The sequence below is a fragment of the Gasterosteus aculeatus genome, chromosome 8, assembly GCF_964276395.1.
Source record: "Gasterosteus aculeatus chromosome 8, fGasAcu3.hap1.1, whole genome shotgun sequence".
NCBI lineage: Eukaryota > Metazoa > Chordata > Actinopteri > Perciformes > Gasterosteidae > Gasterosteus > Gasterosteus aculeatus.
The window spans coordinates 12,776,718-12,796,759 of record NC_135695.1 but is presented as its reverse complement, the minus strand read 5'-3'; the positions used below and the strand labels follow the sequence as shown (position 1 = coordinate 12,796,759).

At 49.1% G+C, this 20,042-nt stretch overlaps 1 protein-coding gene and 15 non-coding genes across 16 annotated transcripts; all 16 read right to left on the bottom strand.

The window, feature by feature from the left end:
- Positions 1-3: 3 nt before the first annotated feature.
- Positions 4-122, bottom strand: LOC144411557 (5S ribosomal RNA). The gene has a single exon (XR_013468743.1). It is a non-coding gene; the product is annotated as a 5S ribosomal RNA (ribosomal RNA).
- An 834-nt stretch (positions 123-956) lies between these two features.
- LOC144411556 (5S ribosomal RNA) lies at positions 957-1,075 on the bottom strand. Its single transcript, XR_013468742.1, has one exon. It is a non-coding gene; the product is annotated as a 5S ribosomal RNA (ribosomal RNA).
- Positions 1,076-1,909: 834 nt separating this feature from the next.
- On the bottom strand, positions 1,910-2,028 carry LOC144411555 (5S ribosomal RNA). Its single transcript, XR_013468741.1, has one exon. It is a non-coding gene; the product is annotated as a 5S ribosomal RNA (ribosomal RNA).
- Positions 2,029-2,837: 809 nt separating this feature from the next.
- LOC144411554 (5S ribosomal RNA) lies at positions 2,838-2,956 on the bottom strand. Its single transcript, XR_013468740.1, has one exon. It is a non-coding gene; the product is annotated as a 5S ribosomal RNA (ribosomal RNA).
- Positions 2,957-3,929: 973 nt separating this feature from the next.
- On the bottom strand, positions 3,930-9,447 carry LOC144411446 (uncharacterized). The gene has a single exon (XM_078108263.1). It carries the CDS (start codon positions 9,151-9,153, stop codon positions 7,957-7,959), a length of 1,197 nt encoding a protein of 398 aa, XP_077964389.1. The 5' UTR covers positions 9,154-9,447; the 3' UTR covers positions 3,930-7,956.
- A 773-nt stretch (positions 9,448-10,220) lies between these two features.
- LOC144411553 (5S ribosomal RNA) lies at positions 10,221-10,339 on the bottom strand. Its single transcript, XR_013468739.1, has one exon. It is a non-coding gene; the product is annotated as a 5S ribosomal RNA (ribosomal RNA).
- Positions 10,340-11,122: 783 nt separating this feature from the next.
- Positions 11,123-11,241, bottom strand: LOC144411551 (5S ribosomal RNA). Its single transcript, XR_013468737.1, has one exon. It is a non-coding gene; the product is annotated as a 5S ribosomal RNA (ribosomal RNA).
- Positions 11,242-12,050: 809 nt separating this feature from the next.
- Positions 12,051-12,169, bottom strand: LOC144411550 (5S ribosomal RNA). The gene has a single exon (XR_013468736.1). It is a non-coding gene; the product is annotated as a 5S ribosomal RNA (ribosomal RNA).
- An 861-nt stretch (positions 12,170-13,030) lies between these two features.
- On the bottom strand, positions 13,031-13,149 carry LOC144411549 (5S ribosomal RNA). Its single transcript, XR_013468735.1, has one exon. It is a non-coding gene; the product is annotated as a 5S ribosomal RNA (ribosomal RNA).
- A 783-nt stretch (positions 13,150-13,932) lies between these two features.
- Positions 13,933-14,051, bottom strand: LOC144411548 (5S ribosomal RNA). The gene has a single exon (XR_013468734.1). It is a non-coding gene; the product is annotated as a 5S ribosomal RNA (ribosomal RNA).
- An 834-nt stretch (positions 14,052-14,885) lies between these two features.
- LOC144411547 (5S ribosomal RNA) lies at positions 14,886-15,004 on the bottom strand. The gene has a single exon (XR_013468733.1). It is a non-coding gene; the product is annotated as a 5S ribosomal RNA (ribosomal RNA).
- Positions 15,005-15,735: 731 nt separating this feature from the next.
- LOC144411546 (5S ribosomal RNA) lies at positions 15,736-15,854 on the bottom strand. Its single transcript, XR_013468732.1, has one exon. It is a non-coding gene; the product is annotated as a 5S ribosomal RNA (ribosomal RNA).
- Positions 15,855-16,611: 757 nt separating this feature from the next.
- Positions 16,612-16,730, bottom strand: LOC144411545 (5S ribosomal RNA). Its single transcript, XR_013468731.1, has one exon. It is a non-coding gene; the product is annotated as a 5S ribosomal RNA (ribosomal RNA).
- An 809-nt stretch (positions 16,731-17,539) lies between these two features.
- On the bottom strand, positions 17,540-17,658 carry LOC144411544 (5S ribosomal RNA). The gene has a single exon (XR_013468730.1). It is a non-coding gene; the product is annotated as a 5S ribosomal RNA (ribosomal RNA).
- Positions 17,659-18,466: 808 nt separating this feature from the next.
- LOC144411543 (5S ribosomal RNA) lies at positions 18,467-18,585 on the bottom strand. Its single transcript, XR_013468729.1, has one exon. It is a non-coding gene; the product is annotated as a 5S ribosomal RNA (ribosomal RNA).
- Positions 18,586-19,419: 834 nt separating this feature from the next.
- LOC144411542 (5S ribosomal RNA) lies at positions 19,420-19,538 on the bottom strand. Its single transcript, XR_013468728.1, has one exon. It is a non-coding gene; the product is annotated as a 5S ribosomal RNA (ribosomal RNA).
- Positions 19,539-20,042: the final 504 nt, after the last annotated feature.

The window sequence follows — 20,042 nt, the reverse complement described above, 5'->3', positions numbered from 1 at the left end:
AAAAGCTTACAGCACCTGGTATTCCCAGGCGGTCTCCCATCCAAGTACTGACCAGGCCCGACCCTGCTTAGCTTCCGAGATCAGACGAGATCGGGCGTGTTCAGGGTGGTATGGCCGTAAGCAAAGACAGGGCCTGCCAAAAGGCTACTTGTAGTTGCTCTAACGCCACGCTGTGCTCCTCTGCCCGCCTCAAACGCCACGCTCCTCTGCCCGCCTCAAACGCCACGCTCCTCTGCCCGCCTCAAACGCCACGCTCCTCTGCCCGCCTCAAACGCCACGCTCCTCTGCCCGCCTCAAACGCCACGCTCCTCTGCCCGCCTATCCGGAGTGCGCCTCCATTTTTCCCACAACACACACGCACATATTGAAAAAAACACTGTGTGAAAAGGTAAAAATCCTTGTGGCTCACGTGACGGCCTCTGTCTGGTTCATTCAGGCCACTCTGTGGGAGTGATACCTCTCTGGTAGTAACATCTTTGTTTTTAGTTGATTGCAAACTTGGGGCACCTGGGAGTGGTGAGCCAAGGGTGATCAAGCCCACCTGATCGGAATACGCGGCTGGCTCTTCGCCGCAATGCATACCCTGCTTGTATGATTTAAGTTAACTGTTACAAAATAGATGGTGAGTTAATTCCTTTGTAGAATAAATCCCTTTTTTGAGCCGTTATGCTGTCTCCTTCCCTCAATTGTCATGGTCACGAGAGAGAAAAAAAAGACATGGAAGCAATAGCTCCACCTTCTATCACAGGCTTTCAGTGTAAATCAGAAGAGCAGAATTCCCTTTTGTTTTGATTTTTCGAATTTACCCAACAGTGCATCAGCAATTTTGAGGACAACAATGTACGAAAACATACAAACCTCGTGACTCCCAGGAGAAAAAGAAAACCTGGGTGCAACGTGTCCACCTTCTTACGCGGTGTTCAAAAGAGCAGGTCCTCTGTCCTTTTTTTTTTAAAAGCTTACAGCACCTGGTATTCCCAGGCGGTCTCCCATCCAAGTACTGACCAGGCCCGACCCTGCTTAGCTTCCGAGATCAGACGAGATCGGGCGTGTTCAGGGTGGTATGGCCGTAAGCAAAGACAGGGCCTGCCAAAAGGCTACTTGTAGTTGCTCTAACGCCACGCTGTGCTCCTCTGCCCGCCTCAAACGCCACGCTCCTCTGCCCGCCTCAAACGCCACGCTCCTCTGCCCGCCTCAAACGCCACGCTCCTCTGCCCGCCTCAAACGCCACGCTCCTCTGCCCGCCTCAAACGCCACGCTCCTCTGCCCGCCTATCCGGAGTGCGCCTCCATTTTTCCCACAACACACACGCACATATTGAAAAAAACACTGTGTGAAAAGGTAAAAATCCTTGTGGCTCACGTGACGGCCTCTGTCTGGTTCATTCAGGCCACTCTGTGGGAGTGATACCTCTCTGGTAGTAACATCTTTGTTTTTAGTTGATTGCAAACTTGGGGCACCTGGGAGTGGTGAGCCAAGGGTGATCAAGCCCACCTGATCGGAATACGCGGCTGGCTCTTCGCCGCAATGCATACCCTGCTTGTATGATTTAAGTTAACTGTTACAAAATAGATGGTGAGTTAATTCCTTTGTAGAATAAATCCCTTTTTTGAGCCGTTATGCTGTCTCCTTCCCTCAATTGTCATGGTCACGAGAGAGAAAAAAAAGACATGGAAGCAATAGCTCCACCTTCTATCACAGGCTTTCAGTGTAAATCAGAAGAGCAGAATTCCCTTTTGTTTTGATTTTTCGAATTTACCCAACAGTGCATCAGCAATTTTGAGGACAACAATGTACGAAAACATACAAACCTCGTGACTCCCAGGAGAAAAAGAAAACCTGGGTGCAACGTGTCCACCTTCTTACGCGGTGTTCAAAAGAGCAGGTCCTCTGTCCTTTTTTTTTTAAAAGCTTACAGCACCTGGTATTCCCAGGCGGTCTCCCATCCAAGTACTGACCAGGCCCGACCCTGCTTAGCTTCCGAGATCAGACGAGATCGGGCGTGTTCAGGGTGGTATGGCCGTAAGCAAAGACAGGGCCTGCCAAAAGGCTACTTGTAGTTGCTCTAACGCCACGCTGTGCTCCTCTGCCCGCCTCAAACGCCACGCTCCTCTGCCCGCCTCAAACGCCACGCTCCTCTGCCCGCCTCAAACGCCACGCTCCTCTGCCCGCCTCAAACGCCACGCTCCTCTGCCCGCCTATCCGGAGTGCGCCTCCATTTTTCCCACAATACACACGCACATATTGAAAAAAACACTGTGTGAAAAGGTAAAAATCCTTGTGGCTCACGTGACGGCCTCTGTCTGGTTCATTCAGGCCACTCTGTGGGAGTGATACCTCTCTGGTAGTAACATCTTTGTTTTTAGTTGATTGCAAACTTGGGGCACCTGGGAGTGGTGAGCCAAGGGTGATCAAGCCCACCTGATCGGAATACGCGGCTGGCTCTTCGCCGCAATGCATACCCTGCTTGTATGATTTAAGTTAACTGTTACAAAATAGATGGTGAGTTAATTCCTTTGTAAAATAAATCCCTTTTTTGAGCCGTTATGCTGTCTCCTTCCCTCAATTGTCATGGTCACGAGAGAGAAAAAAAAGACATGGAAGCAATAGCTCCACCTTCTATCACAGGCTTTCAGTGTAAATCAGAAGAGCAGAATTCCCTTTTTGTTTTGATTTTTCGAATTTACCCAACAGTGCATCAGCAATTTTGAGGACAACAATGTACGAAAACATACAAACCTCGTGACTCCCAGGAGAAAAAGAAAACCTGGGTGCAACGTGTCCACCTTCTTACGCGGTGTTCAAAAGAGCAGGTCCTCTGTCCTTTTTTTTTTAAAAGCTTACAGCACCTGGTATTCCCAGGCGGTCTCCCATCCAAGTACTGACCAGGCCCGACCCTGCTTAGCTTCCGAGATCAGACGAGATCGGGCGTGTTCAGGGTGGTATGGCCGTAAGCAAAGACAGGGCCTGCCAAAAGGCTACTTGTAGTTGCTCTAACGCCACGCTGTGCTCCTCTGCCCGCCTCAAACGCCACGCTCCTCTGCCCGCCTCAAACGCCACGCTCCTCTGCCCGCCTCAAACGCCACGCTCCTCTGCCCGCCTCAAACGCCACGCTCCTCTGCCCGCCTCAAACGCCACGCTCCTCTGCCCGCCTCAAACGCCACGCTCCTCTGCCCGCCTATCCGGAGTGCGCCTCCATTTTTCCCACAACACACACGCACATATTGAAAAAAACACTGTGTGAAAAGGTAAAAATCCTTGTGGCTCACGTGACGGCCTCTGTCTGGTTCATTCAGGCCACTCTGTGGGAGTGATACCTCTCTGGTAGTAACATCTTTGTTTTTAGTTGATTGCAAACTTGGGGCACCTGGGAGTGGTGAGCCAAGGGTGATCAAGCCCACCTGATCGGAATACGCGGCTGGCTCTTCGCCGCAATGCATACCCTGCTTGTATGATTTAAGTTAACTGTTACAAAATAGATGGTGAGTTAATTCCTTTGTAAAATAAATCCCTTTTTTGAGCCGTTATGCTGTCTCCTTCCCTCAATTGTCATGGTCACGAGAGAGAAAAAAAAGACATGGAAGCAATAGCTCCACCTTCTATCACAGGCTTTCAGTGTAAATCAGAAGAGCAGAATTCCCTTTTGTTTTGATTTTTCGAATTTACCCAACAGTGCATCAGCAATTTTGAGGACAACAATGTACGAAAACATACAAACCTCGTGACTCCCAGGAGAAAAAGAAAACCTGGGTGCAACGTGTCCACCTTCTTACGCGGTGTTCAAAAGAGCAGGTCCTCTGTCCTTTTTTTTTTAAAAGCTTACAGCACCTGGTATTCCCAGGCGGTCTCCCATCCAAGTACTGACCAGGCCCGACCCTGCTTAGCTTCCGAGATCAGACGAGATCGGGCGTGTTTTTTTTTTTTTTTTTTTTTTATATTATTTTTTAACAAAAGGTAAAATGAAATGAAGCAAACTGTTTAAATTTACACAGTAGCAGGACTCACATCACAGCAACACATGCACCTAAATCAAACAGAGAAGCAAAACCAAACAACACAACGAGGCAATACACCAGTACAAAATCAAATCCCCACAACTCTGAAGAATCTCCGTGGTGGAGAGGCAGGACTGCTAACCGCAGTCTATCCGTACCTCACCATCACCCCGGATCCTTATGAGGGTGCTGCCTGCAATAAACCAACTCTCAAAGTCATTCTTTTCCAATGCTCCGTGCATCATGTTGACATCCCTCTGCAAACCACTCTTGAACATACTCCAGACGTCGGCCCTCCTCTTCTCATAATGGGCCAGATTTCTCCTCATTTTGACAGCAAACCTTGCATGGCTCAGCATGTAGTTTAAGAGACTCACCCCTTTCATTTTCCCTCCAACCCCAAACAGCCACAATTCCTTCCACTCCATTCTCTCAACATATCTTTCTTTCCAGCACCTGTTGATTATCCCCTTCAATCTCTCGAAATACACCTGCAACTCCGCACATTCAGCAAACTCATGCATGCATGTTTCTACTTCCACTCCGCATACATCACATTCTTTCTTCACATTCACATCAAACTTACTTATAATTAAGTTGTTAAAGACCCTGTTGTGTCTTAACAGAAAGTCAAAATTCTCACATTCACTGCTGTTCCATTTCACTCTCAAGTTCGTCCATATTCTTTTCACCTCCATGTCCTTCATCACTCTCGACCATACTTTCTCAGCTGCTGGTCTCCTCACATCCCTCCCTCTTAAGCATTTGTACAGCACTCTGGTTTTCGCATTCATTAGGTTCACCATCTTCTCACTATCTTCTATATGCAGCTCAATCTCTCCTTCCTCATCCACCCCATTCTCTCTTCCAATCATTTCCATCCACTCTTTGGGCATCCCCCCCTTTATCTTATCCATCAGCCCCTCTGCTGTCCCCATCCACATTTCATCACCCCTGCTCCTCACCTCATCCACTATCACCTGTGCCCTCATAAACCCTGGTACATATTCATACACTAAATCTCTCACCTTCCTGAACCCCGCCCTCCACATCAGCCTGTTGTACAGTGTTTCCCCATCCCATGTGATTTTAGGGTTCAGAAACACGGGCTGCTCCCAGACTTGCTTCAAATTCTTGCACTCATACTTCACATATTTCACAAACTCCCCCCATGCTCCCAACATCTCTTTATGGAAATCAGATACTTCGCTCATCATCCCTTTCTTCAGTTCCATGTACACGGCACTGTCTCCACACCCCCCACATCTATCAATCGCTTCTTTTAGAAAAACCTTCCATATCTGGTCGCTGTTGTTCCTTAGATACCTCACCATCATTTTCACCCTAAGTGCTTTCTTCTTTTTTTCTAAATTGATCAGTTTCAGTCCTCCGTCCTCATACTCGTTTTCCATCACTTCCCTGGCTATTCTGACTCCCTTCCCGTCCCACAGAAACTCGCTCACTTCTCTCTCCACCTCCTTCATCACTCTCTCAGGTACATCTAGCACATTCATGACATACACTAGCTTACTCATCACTAGTGTGTTGACAACTACCACCTTCCCTTTCAATCCTAGCCCTCTTTGCTTCCAGAACCCTAATGTTTTCCTAATATTGTTCACTATCCCTTCATATTGCATATCTCTCCCTTCCTTGTCCTTAATCCCTAAATTAACTCCCAGTACTCTGAAGTAATCTTGCTTCTCTTTTAACCCTATCTCCACCCTTCCTATGCTCCCCTCTCCTATATACATGATCTCTGACTTCTCTATGTTCACTTTAGCCCCTGATGCTCTCCCATACAGCGCTAAACTATCTAGTACACCCACTATGCTCTCCCTGTCCTTCACTGTGACTGTTGTGTCGTCCGCATATTGATATAATAGGCTCTCTTTCCCTCCTGGTAGCTCTATTCCCCTGATTTTTTTATTCTGCCTTAAAAGTTGTGCTAGTGGCTCAGCTGACAGTGAGTACAGCAGTGCTGACATCGGACACCCTTGCCTCACCGACCTTTCTAGCCTGAACGTGTCTGTGACTATCCCATTGATTTTAACGCAGCTGTGTGCTCTGTCATACATCCTCCTGATCCATCCCCTTAGCCTATGCCCGAACCCCATTTCCTCCAGCACCCTGTGCAAGTAGGTGTGATCTACTCTGTCGAATGCCTTGTTTAAATCTAAACTCATTACAGCCCCCCCCTTTCCCCTCTTCATGAATTCTATTGTGTCTCTAATGCTGCTCACTGTGTCGGCTATGTCCCTGCCTGGTATACTATAAGCCTGCGTGCTCCCTACCACCGTCCCTATGACTCTTTTGATCCTATTGGCTAACACCCGCGCTAATATCTTATAATCTGTGTTCAACATTGTAAGTGGTCTGTAGTTTTCTAATCTATCCCTATTCCCTTTCTTGTGAATGATGCTAACAAGCCCTGTCGCCATATCTGCTGTCATCCTATCCCCCTCTTCTATCCATCTAAACACTCTATCTAGCACAGGCACTAGTTCCTCCCTGAATTCCATGTAAAACTCCCCAGTGATGCCATCTATCCCAGGACTCTTATTCCTGCCTAGCCCTGCTATAGCTGCTTCTATTTCTCCTGTCCCTATGTTGCCCTCACACATCTCCCTATCGTCATCGCTCAGCTTACCTTCCACTTTCTCCAACACCAAACTCATGCTCTCTTCATCCACTTCTCCTCCGCTAAATAATTCCCTATAAAATCCTTCTACCCTTTCTGCTATCCCAACAAGGTCTGTTATTCCTTCTCCCTCCTTTCCTTCCACCTTCTCTAAGTAGTTCCTCTTCTGTTTGGTTTTCTCTAGCCCGAGAAAAAACCTTGTACATTTCTCTCCCTCAATCACATGTCTCGCCCTACTCCTGACTATTGCTCCCTTGCACTTTCTCTGTTCTATCTCCTTCAGCTCGTCTTTAATTCTTATATAGTTCTCCATATCGCTCCCCTCTTCATCCATCCTCTCTGCCTCCTTCTCTAGCTCCTCCTTTAGTTCCCTCTCTCTCTTTCTCGCTCTCCTATTCCTACCTCTGCTGTAATTTACGCTGAGCTCTTTAATTTCTGATTTCAGGTTCTCCCACCACCCGCCGACGTCGTCCTCATACATGCTATCATTCTTTCTTGTATTGATCCACTCTCTCACTTTCTTTTTATACTGTGCATCTTTCACCAATTCACCATTCAGACACCACACACCACCACCCCTCCTTTCAATTGGTTGAGTTAAGCTGAACTCCAGCACCATGTGATCGCTTAGTGCAGTGACTTTGTACGCTATCTCTCCTATCCTATCTGCTATGCCCTTTGCTCCCAAAACTAAATCTATCCTGCTTTGCTTCAGGACCCCTCTCACCACTTGTCTCCTGGAAAAGGCCCTCCCTTTCGGATTCCTCTCTCTCCACACATCCATCATCCCTCTGTCTCTCATCATCTTTTTCAGCGCGCCTCTCGACGCATCGCTCCTATAACACACACTCGATGACGCGTCTAACCTTCCACACCACACATTAAAATCCCCCACAATCATGCAGTTGTCTTCACACATCTCTCCCGCCCTCTCAAAAAAACCCTTTCTCTCTCTCTCCTCATTTGGCGCATATAAGTTTATTAACTTATACTTTCCCCCATTGTGTTCAAATGAAATCCCTATCATTCTCCCTTCCCCATCATCCACGCACTTCCTAACATTCTCAATCACTCCCCTCTTCACTAAGATTGCCACCCCCCTTGATTTATCTCCCCCATTATTCACATACATCTCTCCCATCCATCCTCTTCCCGTCTCTCTCACACACATATCGTCCCAGTGAGTCTCTTGTAGGCATATAACGTCAGCGTCGCACACCAGCAGGGCTTGCTGCCTCCTCTCTCGATCTCTGAGCCCGTTGCCGTTAAATGAAGACAAGCTAAGCACCATCAACAGTTTTATCAAGAGTGTCCACACTGTCATTTAGCTGCTTTCTTTTCCATTCGTCCCAATCTTTTGCTTTGTCTCTTGATTTGGGGCCTTTTCCTCACCTCACCCACCTTCTCCATGACCTCTCCCTCACTCGAAGTCACATTAGTGAACTCCCACTCCATCCCGCTCTGTCCCTCCCCAGCAGCCCCACTCGTTCCCAGTCCTCCCTTCCCTTCCATCTTTACCTCACTTTCCCCCCCGTCCGTTCCTCCGCTCGTCTCTCTGGCGCCTGCGTCTCTCACTCGCTCCCCTCCGTTGACAGTCTCCGTTTCCTTCTCTCCGTCCGTTGGTGTCTCCGTTACTGTCTCTCCATCTCCGTCCTGCTCCTCTCCGACCTGCTCCTCTTCCTCCTGCATCCTCTCCTCTCCTGCTCCTTCCACTCCTGCTGTCGGATCCGCGTCTCTACCTCCACTCGGGCTTCGTTCTCCGCCACCGGTCGCCTCCTTACTCCGATGCCCGTCTCCCGGCTGCTCCTTCTCCTGCCGCCGCTCCTCCTCCTCCTCCTGCTCCTCCTGTTGCTTCTCCGCGCACTCTCTGGCGTAGTGTCCTTGCTGGCCGCACTTGAAACACGTGAAGTCCGGACAGTCTCTGACTATGTGTCCCGGCTGGATGCAGAGTCGGCAGACTTTTATCTGCCTGTCGTGTATGACTCTGAAATGTTCGGCTCCTCCCGCCGTCTCAAACCTGGCCGAATACGGGAGCGATTTGACAGTCTCCGTGAACCTCACTTTCATGTACCTGGTCCCGTCAGCTATCTCGGTTCCGGGCCACACCCGTCTCCTTATGCTCGATACCGGAGTCACTCCCCAGTCCAGTAGTTTCCTTGTTATTATTTCATCGCCGATGTATATCGGCAGATTAATGAATGACACCACCATTTCATCTTTATTTATTTCACTTGCCGTAACCGTGTTGTTCTGTATTCTCAATCCGTCCATCAGCTTTGCCTTCCCTTCTTCGCTTCGCATCGTTAGCTCGTAGCTCTTCGGGTTCTTATACCTGCATCCAATCACCTCACCGCACTCCTCCTTCACTTTCCGAAGCAGCTCCATCATCGTTGTCTTGTCGCTCCCTTCAATCTCCACACTCAGCGTTAACTTTTTTTCATAGCTCCTCTTTTCGTTTTGTCCGTCGTCCGTGTTTTGTTTGGTGCGTCTCATCTCCGGTCCCTTTTCATTTGCCATGTGATCAATCCGTAACTTCCCTCACAGGGAGCGAAGTCCCCCAAACAGCAGGGCTGTCGGGGGATTCAGTTCCGCAGTGAAAATACTTTAACTGTCAACACTGTCCGACACAAACTGGGGTGATCTAACTGATTTGACTTGCCGCTAGCTCTCAATACGCACAGCTGACTCGCGTGGGGCGTGTTCAGGGTGGTATGGCCGTAAGCAAAGACAGGGCCTGCCAAAAGGCTACTTGTAGTTGCTCTAACGCCACGCTGTGCTCCTCTGCCCGCCTCAAACGCCACGCTCCTCTGCCCGCCTCAAACGCCACGCTCCTCTGCCCGCCTCAAACGCCACGCTCCTCTGCCCGCCTCAAACGCCACGCTCCTCTGCCCGCCTCAAACGCCACGCTCCTCTGCCCGCCTCAAACGCCACGCTCCTCTGCCCGCCTATCCGGAGTGCGCCTCCATTTTTCCCACAACACACACGCACATATTGAAAAAAACACTGTGTGAAAAGGTAAAAATCCTTGTGGCTCACGTGACGGCCTCTGTCTGGTTCATTCAGGCCACTCTGTGGGAGTGATACCTCTCTGGTAGTAACATCTTTGTTTTTAGTTGATTGCAAACTTGGGGCACCTGGGAGTGGTGAGCCAAGGGTGATCAAGCCCACCTGATCGGAATACGCGGCTGGCTCTTCGCCGCAATGCATACCCTGCTTGTATGATTTAAGTTAACTGTTACAAAATAGATGGTGAGTTAATTCCTTTGTAAAATAAATCCCTTTTTTGAGCCGTTATGCTGTCTCCTTCCCTCAATTGTCATGGTCACGAGAGAGAAAAAAAAGACATGGAAGCAATAGCTCCACCTTCTATCACAGGCTTTCAGTGTAAATCAGAAGAGCAGAATTCCCTTTTTGTTTTGATTTTTCGAATTTACCCAACAGTGCATCAGCAATTTTGAGGACAACAATGTACGAAAACATACAAACCTCGTGACTCCCAGGAGAAAAAGAAAACCTGGGTGCAACGTGTCCACCTTCTTACGCGGTGTTCAAAAGAGCAGGTCCTCTGTCCTTTTTTTTTTAAAAGCTTACAGCACCTGGTATTCCCAGGCGGTCTCCCATCCAAGTACTGACCAGGCCCGACCCTGCTTAGCTTCCGAGATCAGACGAGATCGGGCGTGTTCAGGGTGGTATGGCCGTAAGCAAAGACAGGGCCTGCCAAAAGGCTACTTGTAGTTGCTCTAACGCCACGCTGTGCTCCTCTGCCCGCCTCAAACGCCACGCTCCTCTGCCCGCCTCAAACGCCACGCTCCTCTGCCCGCCTCAAACGCCACGCTCCTCTGCCCGCCTATCCGGAGTGCGCCTCCATTTTTCCCACAACACACACGCACATATTGAAAAAAACACTGTGTGAAAAGGTAAAAATCCTTGTGGCTCACGTGACGGCCTCTGTCTGGTTCATTCAGGCCACTCTGTGGGAGTGATACCTCTCTGGTAGTAACATCTTTGTTTTTAGTTGATTGCAAACTTGGGGCACCTGGGAGTGGTGAGCCAAGGGTGATCAAGCCCACCTGATCGGAATACGCGGCTGGCTCTTCGCCGCAATGCATACCCTGCTTGTATGATTTAAGTTAACTGTTACAAAATAGATGGTGAGTTAATTCCTTTGTAAAATAAATCCCTTTTTTGAGCCGTTATGCTGTCTCCTTCCCTCAATTGTCATGGTCACGAGAGAGAAAAAAAAGACATGGAAGCAATAGCTCCACCTTCTATCACAGGCTTTCAGTGTAAATCAGAAGAGCAGAATTCCCTTTTTGTTTTGATTTTTCGAATTTACCCAACAGTGCATCAGCAATTTTGAGGACAACAATGTACGAAAACATACAAACCTCGTGACTCCCAGGAGAAAAAGAAAACCTGGGTGCAACGTGTCCACCTTCTTACGCGGTGTTCAAAAGAGCAGGTCCTCTGTCCTTTTTTTTTTAAAAGCTTACAGCACCTGGTATTCCCAGGCGGTCTCCCATCCAAGTACTGACCAGGCCCGACCCTGCTTAGCTTCCGAGATCAGACGAGATCGGGCGTGTTCAGGGTGGTATGGCCGTAAGCAAAGACAGGGCCTGCCAAAAGGCTACTTGTAGTTGCTCTAACGCCACGCTGTGCTCCTCTGCCCGCCTCAAACGCCACGCTCCTCTGCCCGCCTCAAACGCCACGCTCCTCTGCCCGCCTCAAACGCCACGCTCCTCTGCCCGCCTCAAACGCCACGCTCCTCTGCCCGCCTATCCGGAGTGCGCCTCCATTTTTCCCACAATACACACGCACATATTGAAAAAAACACTGTGTGAAAAGGTAAAAATCCTTGTGGCTCACGTGACGGCCTCTGTCTGGTTCATTCAGGCCACTCTGTGGGAGTGATACCTCTCTGGTAGTAACATCTTTGTTTTTAGTTGATTGCAAACTTGGGGCACCTGGGAGTGGTGAGCCAAGGGTGATCAAGCCCACCTGATCGGAATACGCGGCTGGCTCTTCGCCGCAATGCATACCCTGCTTGTATGATTTAAGTTAACTGTTACAAAATAGATGGTGAGTTAATTCCTTTGTAAAATAAATCCCTTTTTTGAGCCGTTATGCTGTCTCCTTCCCTCAATTGTCATGGTCACGAGAGAGAAAAAAAAGACATGGAAGCAATAGCTCCACCTTCTATCACAGGCTTTCAGTGTAAATCAGAAGAGCAGAATTCCCTTTTTGTTTTGATTTTTCGAATTTACCCAACAGTGCATCAGCAATTTTGAGGACAACAATGTACGAAAACATACAAACCTCGTGACTCCCAGGAGAAAAAGAAAACCTGGGTGCAACGTGTCCACCTTCTTACGCGGTGTTCAAAAGAGCAGGTCCTCTGTCCTTTTTTTTTTAAAAGCTTACAGCACCTGGTATTCCCAGGCGGTCTCCCATCCAAGTACTGACCAGGCCCGACCCTGCTTAGCTTCCGAGATCAGACGAGATCGGGCGTGTTCAGGGTGGTATGGCCGTAAGCAAAGACAGGGCCTGCCAAAAGGCTACTTGTAGTTGCTCTAACGCCACGCTGTGCTCCTCTGCCCGCCTCAAACGCCACGCTCCTCTGCCCGCCTCAAACGCCACGCTCCTCTGCCCGCCTCAAACGCCACGCTCCTCTGCCCGCCTCAAACGCCACGCTCCTCTGCCCGCCTCAAACGCCACGCTCCTCTGCCCGCCTCAAACGCCACGCTCCTCTGCCCGCCTATCCGGAGTGCGCCTCCATTTTTTCCACAACACACACGCACATATTGAAAAAAACACTGTGTGAAAAGGTAAAAATCCTTGTGGCTCACGTGACGGCCTCTGTCTGGTTCATTCAGGCCACTCTGTGGGAGTGATACCTCTCTGGTAGTAACATCTTTGTTTTTAGTTGATTGCAAACTTGGGGCACCTGGGAGTGGTGAGCCAAGGGTGATCAAGCCCACCTGATCGGAATACGCGGCTGGCTCTTCGCCGCAATGCATACCCTGCTTGTATGATTTAAGTTAACTGTTACAAAATAGATGGTGAGTTAATTCCTTTGTAAAATAAATCCCTTTTTTGAGCCGTTATGCTGTCTCCTTCCCTCAATTGTCATGGTCACGAGAGAGAAAAAAAAGACATGGAAGCAATAGCTCCACCTTCTATCACAGGCTTTCAGTGTAAATCAGAAGAGCAGAATTCCCTTTTTGTTTTGATTTTTCGAATTTACCCAACAGTGCATCAGCAATTTTGAGGACAACAATGTACGAAAACATACAAACCTCGTGACTCCCAGGAGAAAAAGAAAACCTGGGTGCAACGTGTCCACCTTCTTACGCGGTGTTCAAAAGAGCAGGTCCTCTGTCCTTTTTTTTTTAAAAGCTTACAGCACCTGGTATTCCCAGGCGGTCTCCCATCCAAGTACTGACCAGGCCCGACCCTGCTTAGCTTCCGAGATCAGACGAGATCGGGCGTGTTCAGGGTGGTATGGCCGTAAGCAAAGACAGGGCCTGCCAAAAGGCTACTTGTAGTTGCTCTAACGCCACGCTGTGCTCCTCTGCCCGCCTCAAACGCCACGCTCCTCTGCCCGCCTCAAACGCCACGCTCCTCTGCCCGCCTCAAACGCCACGCTCCTCTGCCCGCCTATCCGGAGTGCGCCTCCATTTTTCCCACAACACACACGCACATATTGAAAAAAACACTGTGTGAAAAGGTAAAAATCCTTGTGGCTCACGTGACGGCCTCTGTCTGGTTCATTCAGGCCACTCTGTGGGAGTGATACCTCTCTGGTAGTAACATCTTTGTTTTTAGTTGATTGCAAACTTGGGGCACCTGGGAGTGGTGAGCCAAGGGTGATCAAGCCCACCTGATCGGAATACGCGGCTGGCTCTTCGCCGCAATGCATACCCTGCTTGTATGATTTAAGTTAACTGTTACAAAATAGATGGTGAGTTAATTCCTTTGTAAAATAAATCCCTTTTTTGAGCCGTTATGCTGTCTCCTTCCCTCAATTGTCATGGTCACGAGAGAGAAAAAAAAGACATGGAAGCAATAGCTCCACCTTCTATCACAGGCTTTCAGTGTAAATCAGAAGAGCAGAATTCCCTTTTTGTTTTGATTTTTCGAATTTACCCAACAGTGCATCAGCAATTTTGAGGACAACAATGTACGAAAACATACAAACCTCGTGACTCCCAGGAGAAAAAGAAAACCTGGGTGCAACGTGTCCACCTTCTTACGCGGTGTTCAAAAGAGCAGGTCCTCTGTCCTTTTTTTTTTAAAAGCTTACAGCACCTGGTATTCCCAGGCGGTCTCCCATCCAAGTACTGACCAGGCCCGACCCTGCTTAGCTTCCGAGATCAGACGAGATCGGGCGTGTTCAGGGTGGTATGGCCGTAAGCAAAGACAGGGCCTGCCAAAAGGCTACTTGTAGTTGCTCTAACGCCACGCTGTGCTCCTCTGCCCGCCTCAAACGCCACGCTCCTCTGCCCGCCTCAAACGCCACGCTCCTCTGCCCGCCTCAAACGCCACGCTCCTCTGCCCGCCTCAAACGCCACGCTCCTCTGCCCGCCTCAAACGCCACGCTCCTCTGCCCGCCTATCCGGAGTGCGCCTCCATTTTTCCCACAACACACACGCACATATTGAAAAAAACACTGTGTGAAAAGGTAAAAATCCTTGTGGCTCACGTGACGGCCTCTGTCTGGTTCATTCAGGCCACTCTGTGGGAGTGATACCTCTCTGGTAGTAACATCTTTGTTTTTAGTTGATTGCAAACTTGGGGCACCTGGGAGTGGTGAGCCAAGGGTGATCAAGCCCACCTGATCGGAATACGCGGCTGGCTCTTCGCCGCAATGCATACCCTGCTTGTATGATTTAAGTTAACTGTTACAAAATAGATGGTGAGTTAATTCCTTTGTAAAATAAATCCCTTTTTTGAGCCGTTATGCTGTCTCCTTCCCTCAATTGTCATGGTCACGAGAGAGAAAAAAAAGACATGGAAGCAATAGCTCCACCTTCTATCACAGGCTTTCAGTGTAAATCAGAAGAGCAGAATTCCCTTTTGTTTTGATTTTTCGAATTTACCCAACAGTGCATCAGCAATTTTGAGGACAACAATGTACGAAAACATACAAACCTCGTGACTCCCAGGAGAAAAAGAAAACCTGGGTGCAACGTGTCCACCTTCTTACGCGGTGTTCAAAAGAGCAGGTCCTCTGTCCTTTTTTTTTTAAAAGCTTACAGCACCTGGTATTCCCAGGCGGTCTCCCATCCAAGTACTGACCAGGCCCGACCCTGCTTAGCTTCCGAGATCAGACGAGATCGGGCGTGTTCAGGGTGGTATGGCCGTAAGCAAAGACAGGGCCTGCCAAAAGGCTACTTGTAGTTGCTCTAACGCCACGCTGTGCTCCTCTGCCCGCCTCAAACGCCACGCTCCTCTGCCCGCCTATCCGGAGTGCGCCTCCATTTTTCCCACAACACACACGCACATATTGAAAAAAACACTGTGTGAAAAGGTAAAAATCCTTGTGGCTCACGTGACGGCCTCTGTCTGGTTCATTCAGGCCACTCTGTGGGAGTGATACCTCTCTGGTAGTAACATCTTTGTTTTTAGTTGATTGCAAACTTGGGGCACCTGGGAGTGGTGAGCCAAGGGTGATCAAGCCCACCTGATCGGAATACGCGGCTGGCTCTTCGCCGCAATGCATACCCTGCTTGTATGATTTAAGTTAACTGTTACAAAATAGATGGTGAGTTAATTCCTTTGTAAAATAAATCCCTTTTTTGAGCCGTTATGCTGTCTCCTTCCCTCAATTGTCATGGTCACGAGAGAGAAAAAAAAGACATGGAAGCAATAGCTCCACCTTCTATCACAGGCTTTCAGTGTAAATCAGAAGAGCAGAATTCCCTTTTTGTTTTGATTTTTCGAATTTACCCAACAGTGCATCAGCAATTTTGAGGACAACAATGTACGAAAACATACAAACCTCGTGACTCCCAGGAGAAAAAGAAAACCTGGGTGCAACGTGTCCACCTTCTTACGCGGTGTTCAAAAGAGCAGGTCCTCTGTCCTTTTTTTTTTAAAAGCTTACAGCACCTGGTATTCCCAGGCGGTCTCCCATCCAAGTACTGACCAGGCCCGACCCTGCTTAGCTTCCGAGATCAGACGAGATCGGGCGTGTTCAGGGTGGTATGGCCGTAAGCAAAGACAGGGCCTGCCAAAAGGCTACTTGTAGTTGCTCTAACGCCACGCTGTGCTCCTCTGCCCGCCTCAAACGCCACGCTCCTCTGCCCGCCTCAAACGCCACGCTCCTCTGCCCGCCTATCCGGAGTGCGCCTCCATTTTTCCCACAACACACACGCACATATTGAAAAAAACACTGTGTGAAAAGGTAAAAATCCTTGTGGCTCACGTGACGGCCTCTGTCTGGTTCATTCAGGCCACTCTGTGGGAGTGATACCTCTCTGGTAGTAACATCTTTGTTTTTAGTTGATTGCAAACTTGGGGCACCTGGGAGTGGTGAGCCAAGGGTGATCAAGCCCACCTGATCGGAATACGCGGCTGGCTCTTCGCCGCAATGCATACCCTGCTTGTATGATTTAAGTTAACTGTTACAAAATAGATGGTGAGTTAATTCCTTTGTAAAATAAATCCCTTTTTTGAGCCGTTATGCTGTCTCCTTCCCTCAATTGTCATGGTCACGAGAGAGAAAAAAAAGACATGGAAGCAATAGCTCCACCTTCTATCACAGGCTTTCAGTGTAAATCAGAAGAGCAGAATTCCCTTTTTGTTTTGATTTTTCGAATTTACCCAACAGTGCATCAGCAATTTTGAGGACAACAATGTACGAAAACATACAAACCTCGTGACTCCCAGGAGAAAAAGAAAACCTGGGTGCAACGTGTCCACCTTCTTACGCGGTGTTCAAAAGAGCAGGTCCTCTGTCCTTTTTTTTTTAAAAGCTTACAGCACCTGGTATTCCCAGGCGGTCTCCCATCCAAGTACTGACCAGGCCCGACCCTGCTTAGCTTCCGAGATCAGACGAGATCGGGCGTGTTCAGGGTGGTATGGCCGTAAGCAAAGACAGGGCCTGCCAAAAGGCTACTTGTAGTTGCTCTAACGCCACGCTGTGCTCCTCTGCCCGCCTCAAACGCCACGCTCCTCTGCCCGCCTCAAACGCCACGCTCCTCTGCCCGCCTCAAACGCCACGCTCCTCTGCCCGCCTCAAACGCCACGCTCCTCTGCCCGCCTATCCGGAGTGCGCCTCCATTTTTCCCACAACACACACGCACATATTGAAAAAAACACTGTGTGAAAAGGTAAAAATCCTTGTGGCTCACGTGACGGCCTCTGTCTGGTTCATTCAGGCCACTCTGTGGGAGTGATACCTCTCTGGTAGTAACATCTTTGTTTTTAGTTGATTGCAAACTTGGGGCACCTGGGAGTGGTGAGCCAAGGGTGATCAAGCCCACCTGATCGGAATACGCGGCTGGCTCTTCGCCGCAATGCATACCCTGCTTGTATGATTTAAGTTAACTGTTACAAAATAGATGGTGAGTTAATTCCTTTGTAAAATAAATCCCTTTTTTGAGCCGTTATGCTGTCTCCTTCCCTCAATTGTCATGGTCACGAGAGAGAAAAAAAAGACATGGAAGCAATAGCTCCACCTTCTATCACAGGCTTTCAGTGTAAATCAGAAGAGCAGAATTCCCTTTTTGTTTTGATTTTTCGAATTTACCCAACAGTGCATCAGCAATTTTGAGGACAACAATGTACGAAAACATACAAACCTCGTGACTCCCAGGAGAAAAAGAAAACCTGGGTGCAACGTGTCCACCTTCTTACGCGGTGTTCAAAAGAGCAGGTCCTCTGTCCTTTTTTTTTTAAAAGCTTACAGCACCTGGTATTCCCAGGCGGTCTCCCATCCAAGTACTGACCAGGCCCGACCCTGCTTAGCTTCCGAGATCAGACGAGATCGGGCGTGTTCAGGGTGGTATGGCCGTAAGCAAAGACAGGGCCTGCCAAAAGGCTACTTGTAGTTGCTCTAACGCCACGCTGTGCTCCTCTGCCCGCCTCAAACGCCACGCTCCTCTGCCCGCCTCAAACGCCACGCTCCTCTGCCCGCCTCAAACGCCACGCTCCTCTGCCCGCCTCAAACGCCACGCTCCTCTGCCCGCCTATCCGGAGTGCGCCTCCATTTTTCCCACAACACACACGCACATATTGAAAAAAACACTGTGTGAAAAGGTAAAAATCCTTGTGGCTCACGTGACGGCCTCTGTCTGGTTCATTCAGGCCACTCTGTGGGAGTGATACCTCTCTGGTAGTAACATCTTTGTTTTTAGTTGATTGCAAACTTGGGGCACCTGGGAGTGGTGAGCCAAGGGTGATCAAGCCCACCTGATCGGAATACGCGGCTGGCTCTTCGCCGCAATGCATACCCTGCTTGTATGATTTAAGTTAACTGTTACAAAATAGATGGTGAGTTAATTCCTTTGTAAAATAAATCCCTTTTTTGAGCCGTTATGCTGTCTCCTTCCCTCAATTGTCATGGTCACGAGAGAGAAAAAAAAGACATGGAAGCAATAGCTCCACCTTCTATCACAGGCTTTCAGTGTAAATCAGAAGAGCAGAATTCCCTTTTGTTTTGATTTTTCGAATTTACCCAACAGTGCATCAGCAATTTTGAGGACAACAATGTACGAAAACATACAAACCTCGTGACTCCCAGGAGAAAAAGAAAACCTGGGTGCAACGTGTCCACCTTCTTACGCGGTGTTCAAAAGAGCAGGTCCTCTGTCCTTTTTTTTTTAAAAGCTTACAGCACCTGGTATTCCCAGGCGGTCTCCCATCCAAGTACTGACCAGGCCCGACCCTGCTTAGCTTCCGAGATCAGACGAGATCGGGCGTGTTCAGGGTGGTATGGCCGTAAGCAAAGACAGGGCCTGCCAAAAGGCTACTTGTAGTTGCTCTAACGCCACGCTGTGCTCCTCTGCCCGCCTCAAACGCCACGCTCCTCTGCCCGCCTCAAACGCCACGCTCCTCTGCCCGCCTCAAACGCCACGCTCCTCTGCCCGCCTCAAACGCCACGCTCCTCTGCCCGCCTCAAACGCCACGCTCCTCTGCCCGCCTATCCGGAGTGCGCCTCCATTTTTCCCACAACACACACGCACATATTGAAAAAAACACTGTGTGAAAAGGTAAAAATCCTTGTGGCTCACGTGACGGCCTCTGTCTGGTTCATTCAGGCCACTCTGTGGGAGTGATACCTCTCTGGTAGTAACATCTTTGTTTTTAGTTGATTGCAAACTTGGGGCACCTGGGAGTGGTGAGCCAAGGGTGATCAAGCCCACCTGATCGGAATACGCGGCTGGCTCTTCGCCGCAATGCATACCCTGCTTGTATGATTTAAGTTAACTGTTACAAAATAGATGGTGAGTTAATTCCTTTGTAAAATAAATCCCTTTTTTGAGCCGTTATGCTGTCTCCTTCCCTCAATTGTCATGGTCACGAGAGAGAAAAAAAAGACATGGAAGCAATAGCTCCACCTTCTATCACAGGCTTTCAGTGTAAATCAGAAGAGCAGAATTCCCTTTTGTTTTGATTTTTCGAATTTACCCAACAGTGCATCAGCAATTTTGAGGACAACAATGTACGAAAACATACAAACCTCGTGACTCCCAGGAGAAAAAGAAAACCTGGGTGCAACGTGTCCACCTTCTTACGCGGTGTTCAAAAGAGCAGGTCCTCTGTCCTTTTTTTTTTAAAAGCTTACAGCACCTGGTATTCCCAGGCGGTCTCCCATCCAAGTACTGACCAGGCCCGACCCTGCTTAGCTTCCGAGATCAGACGAGATCGGGCGTGTTCAGGGTGGTATGGCCGTAAGCAAAGACAGGGCCTGCCAAAAGGCTACTTGTAGTTGCTCTAACGCCACGCTGTGCTCCTCTGCCCGCCTCAAACGCCACGCTCCTCTGCCCGCCTCAAACGCCACGCTCCTCTGCCCGCCTCAAACGCCACGCTCCTCTGCCCGCCTCAAACGCCACGCTCCTCTGCCCGCCTCAAACGCCACGCTCCTCTGCCCGCCTATCCGGAGTGCGCCTCCATTTTTCCCACAACACACACGCACATATTGAAAAAAACACTGTGTGAAAAGGTAAAAATCCTTGTGGCTCACGTGACGGCCTCTGTCTGGTTCATTCAGGCCACTCTGTGGGAGTGATACCTCTCTGGTAGTAACATCTTTGTTTTTAGTTGATTGCAAACTTGGGGCACCTGGGAGTGGTGAGCCAAGGGTGATCAAGCCCACCTGATCGGAATACGCGGCTGGCTCTTCGCCGCAATGCATACCCTGCTTGTATGATTTAAGTTAACTGTTACAAAATAGATGGTGA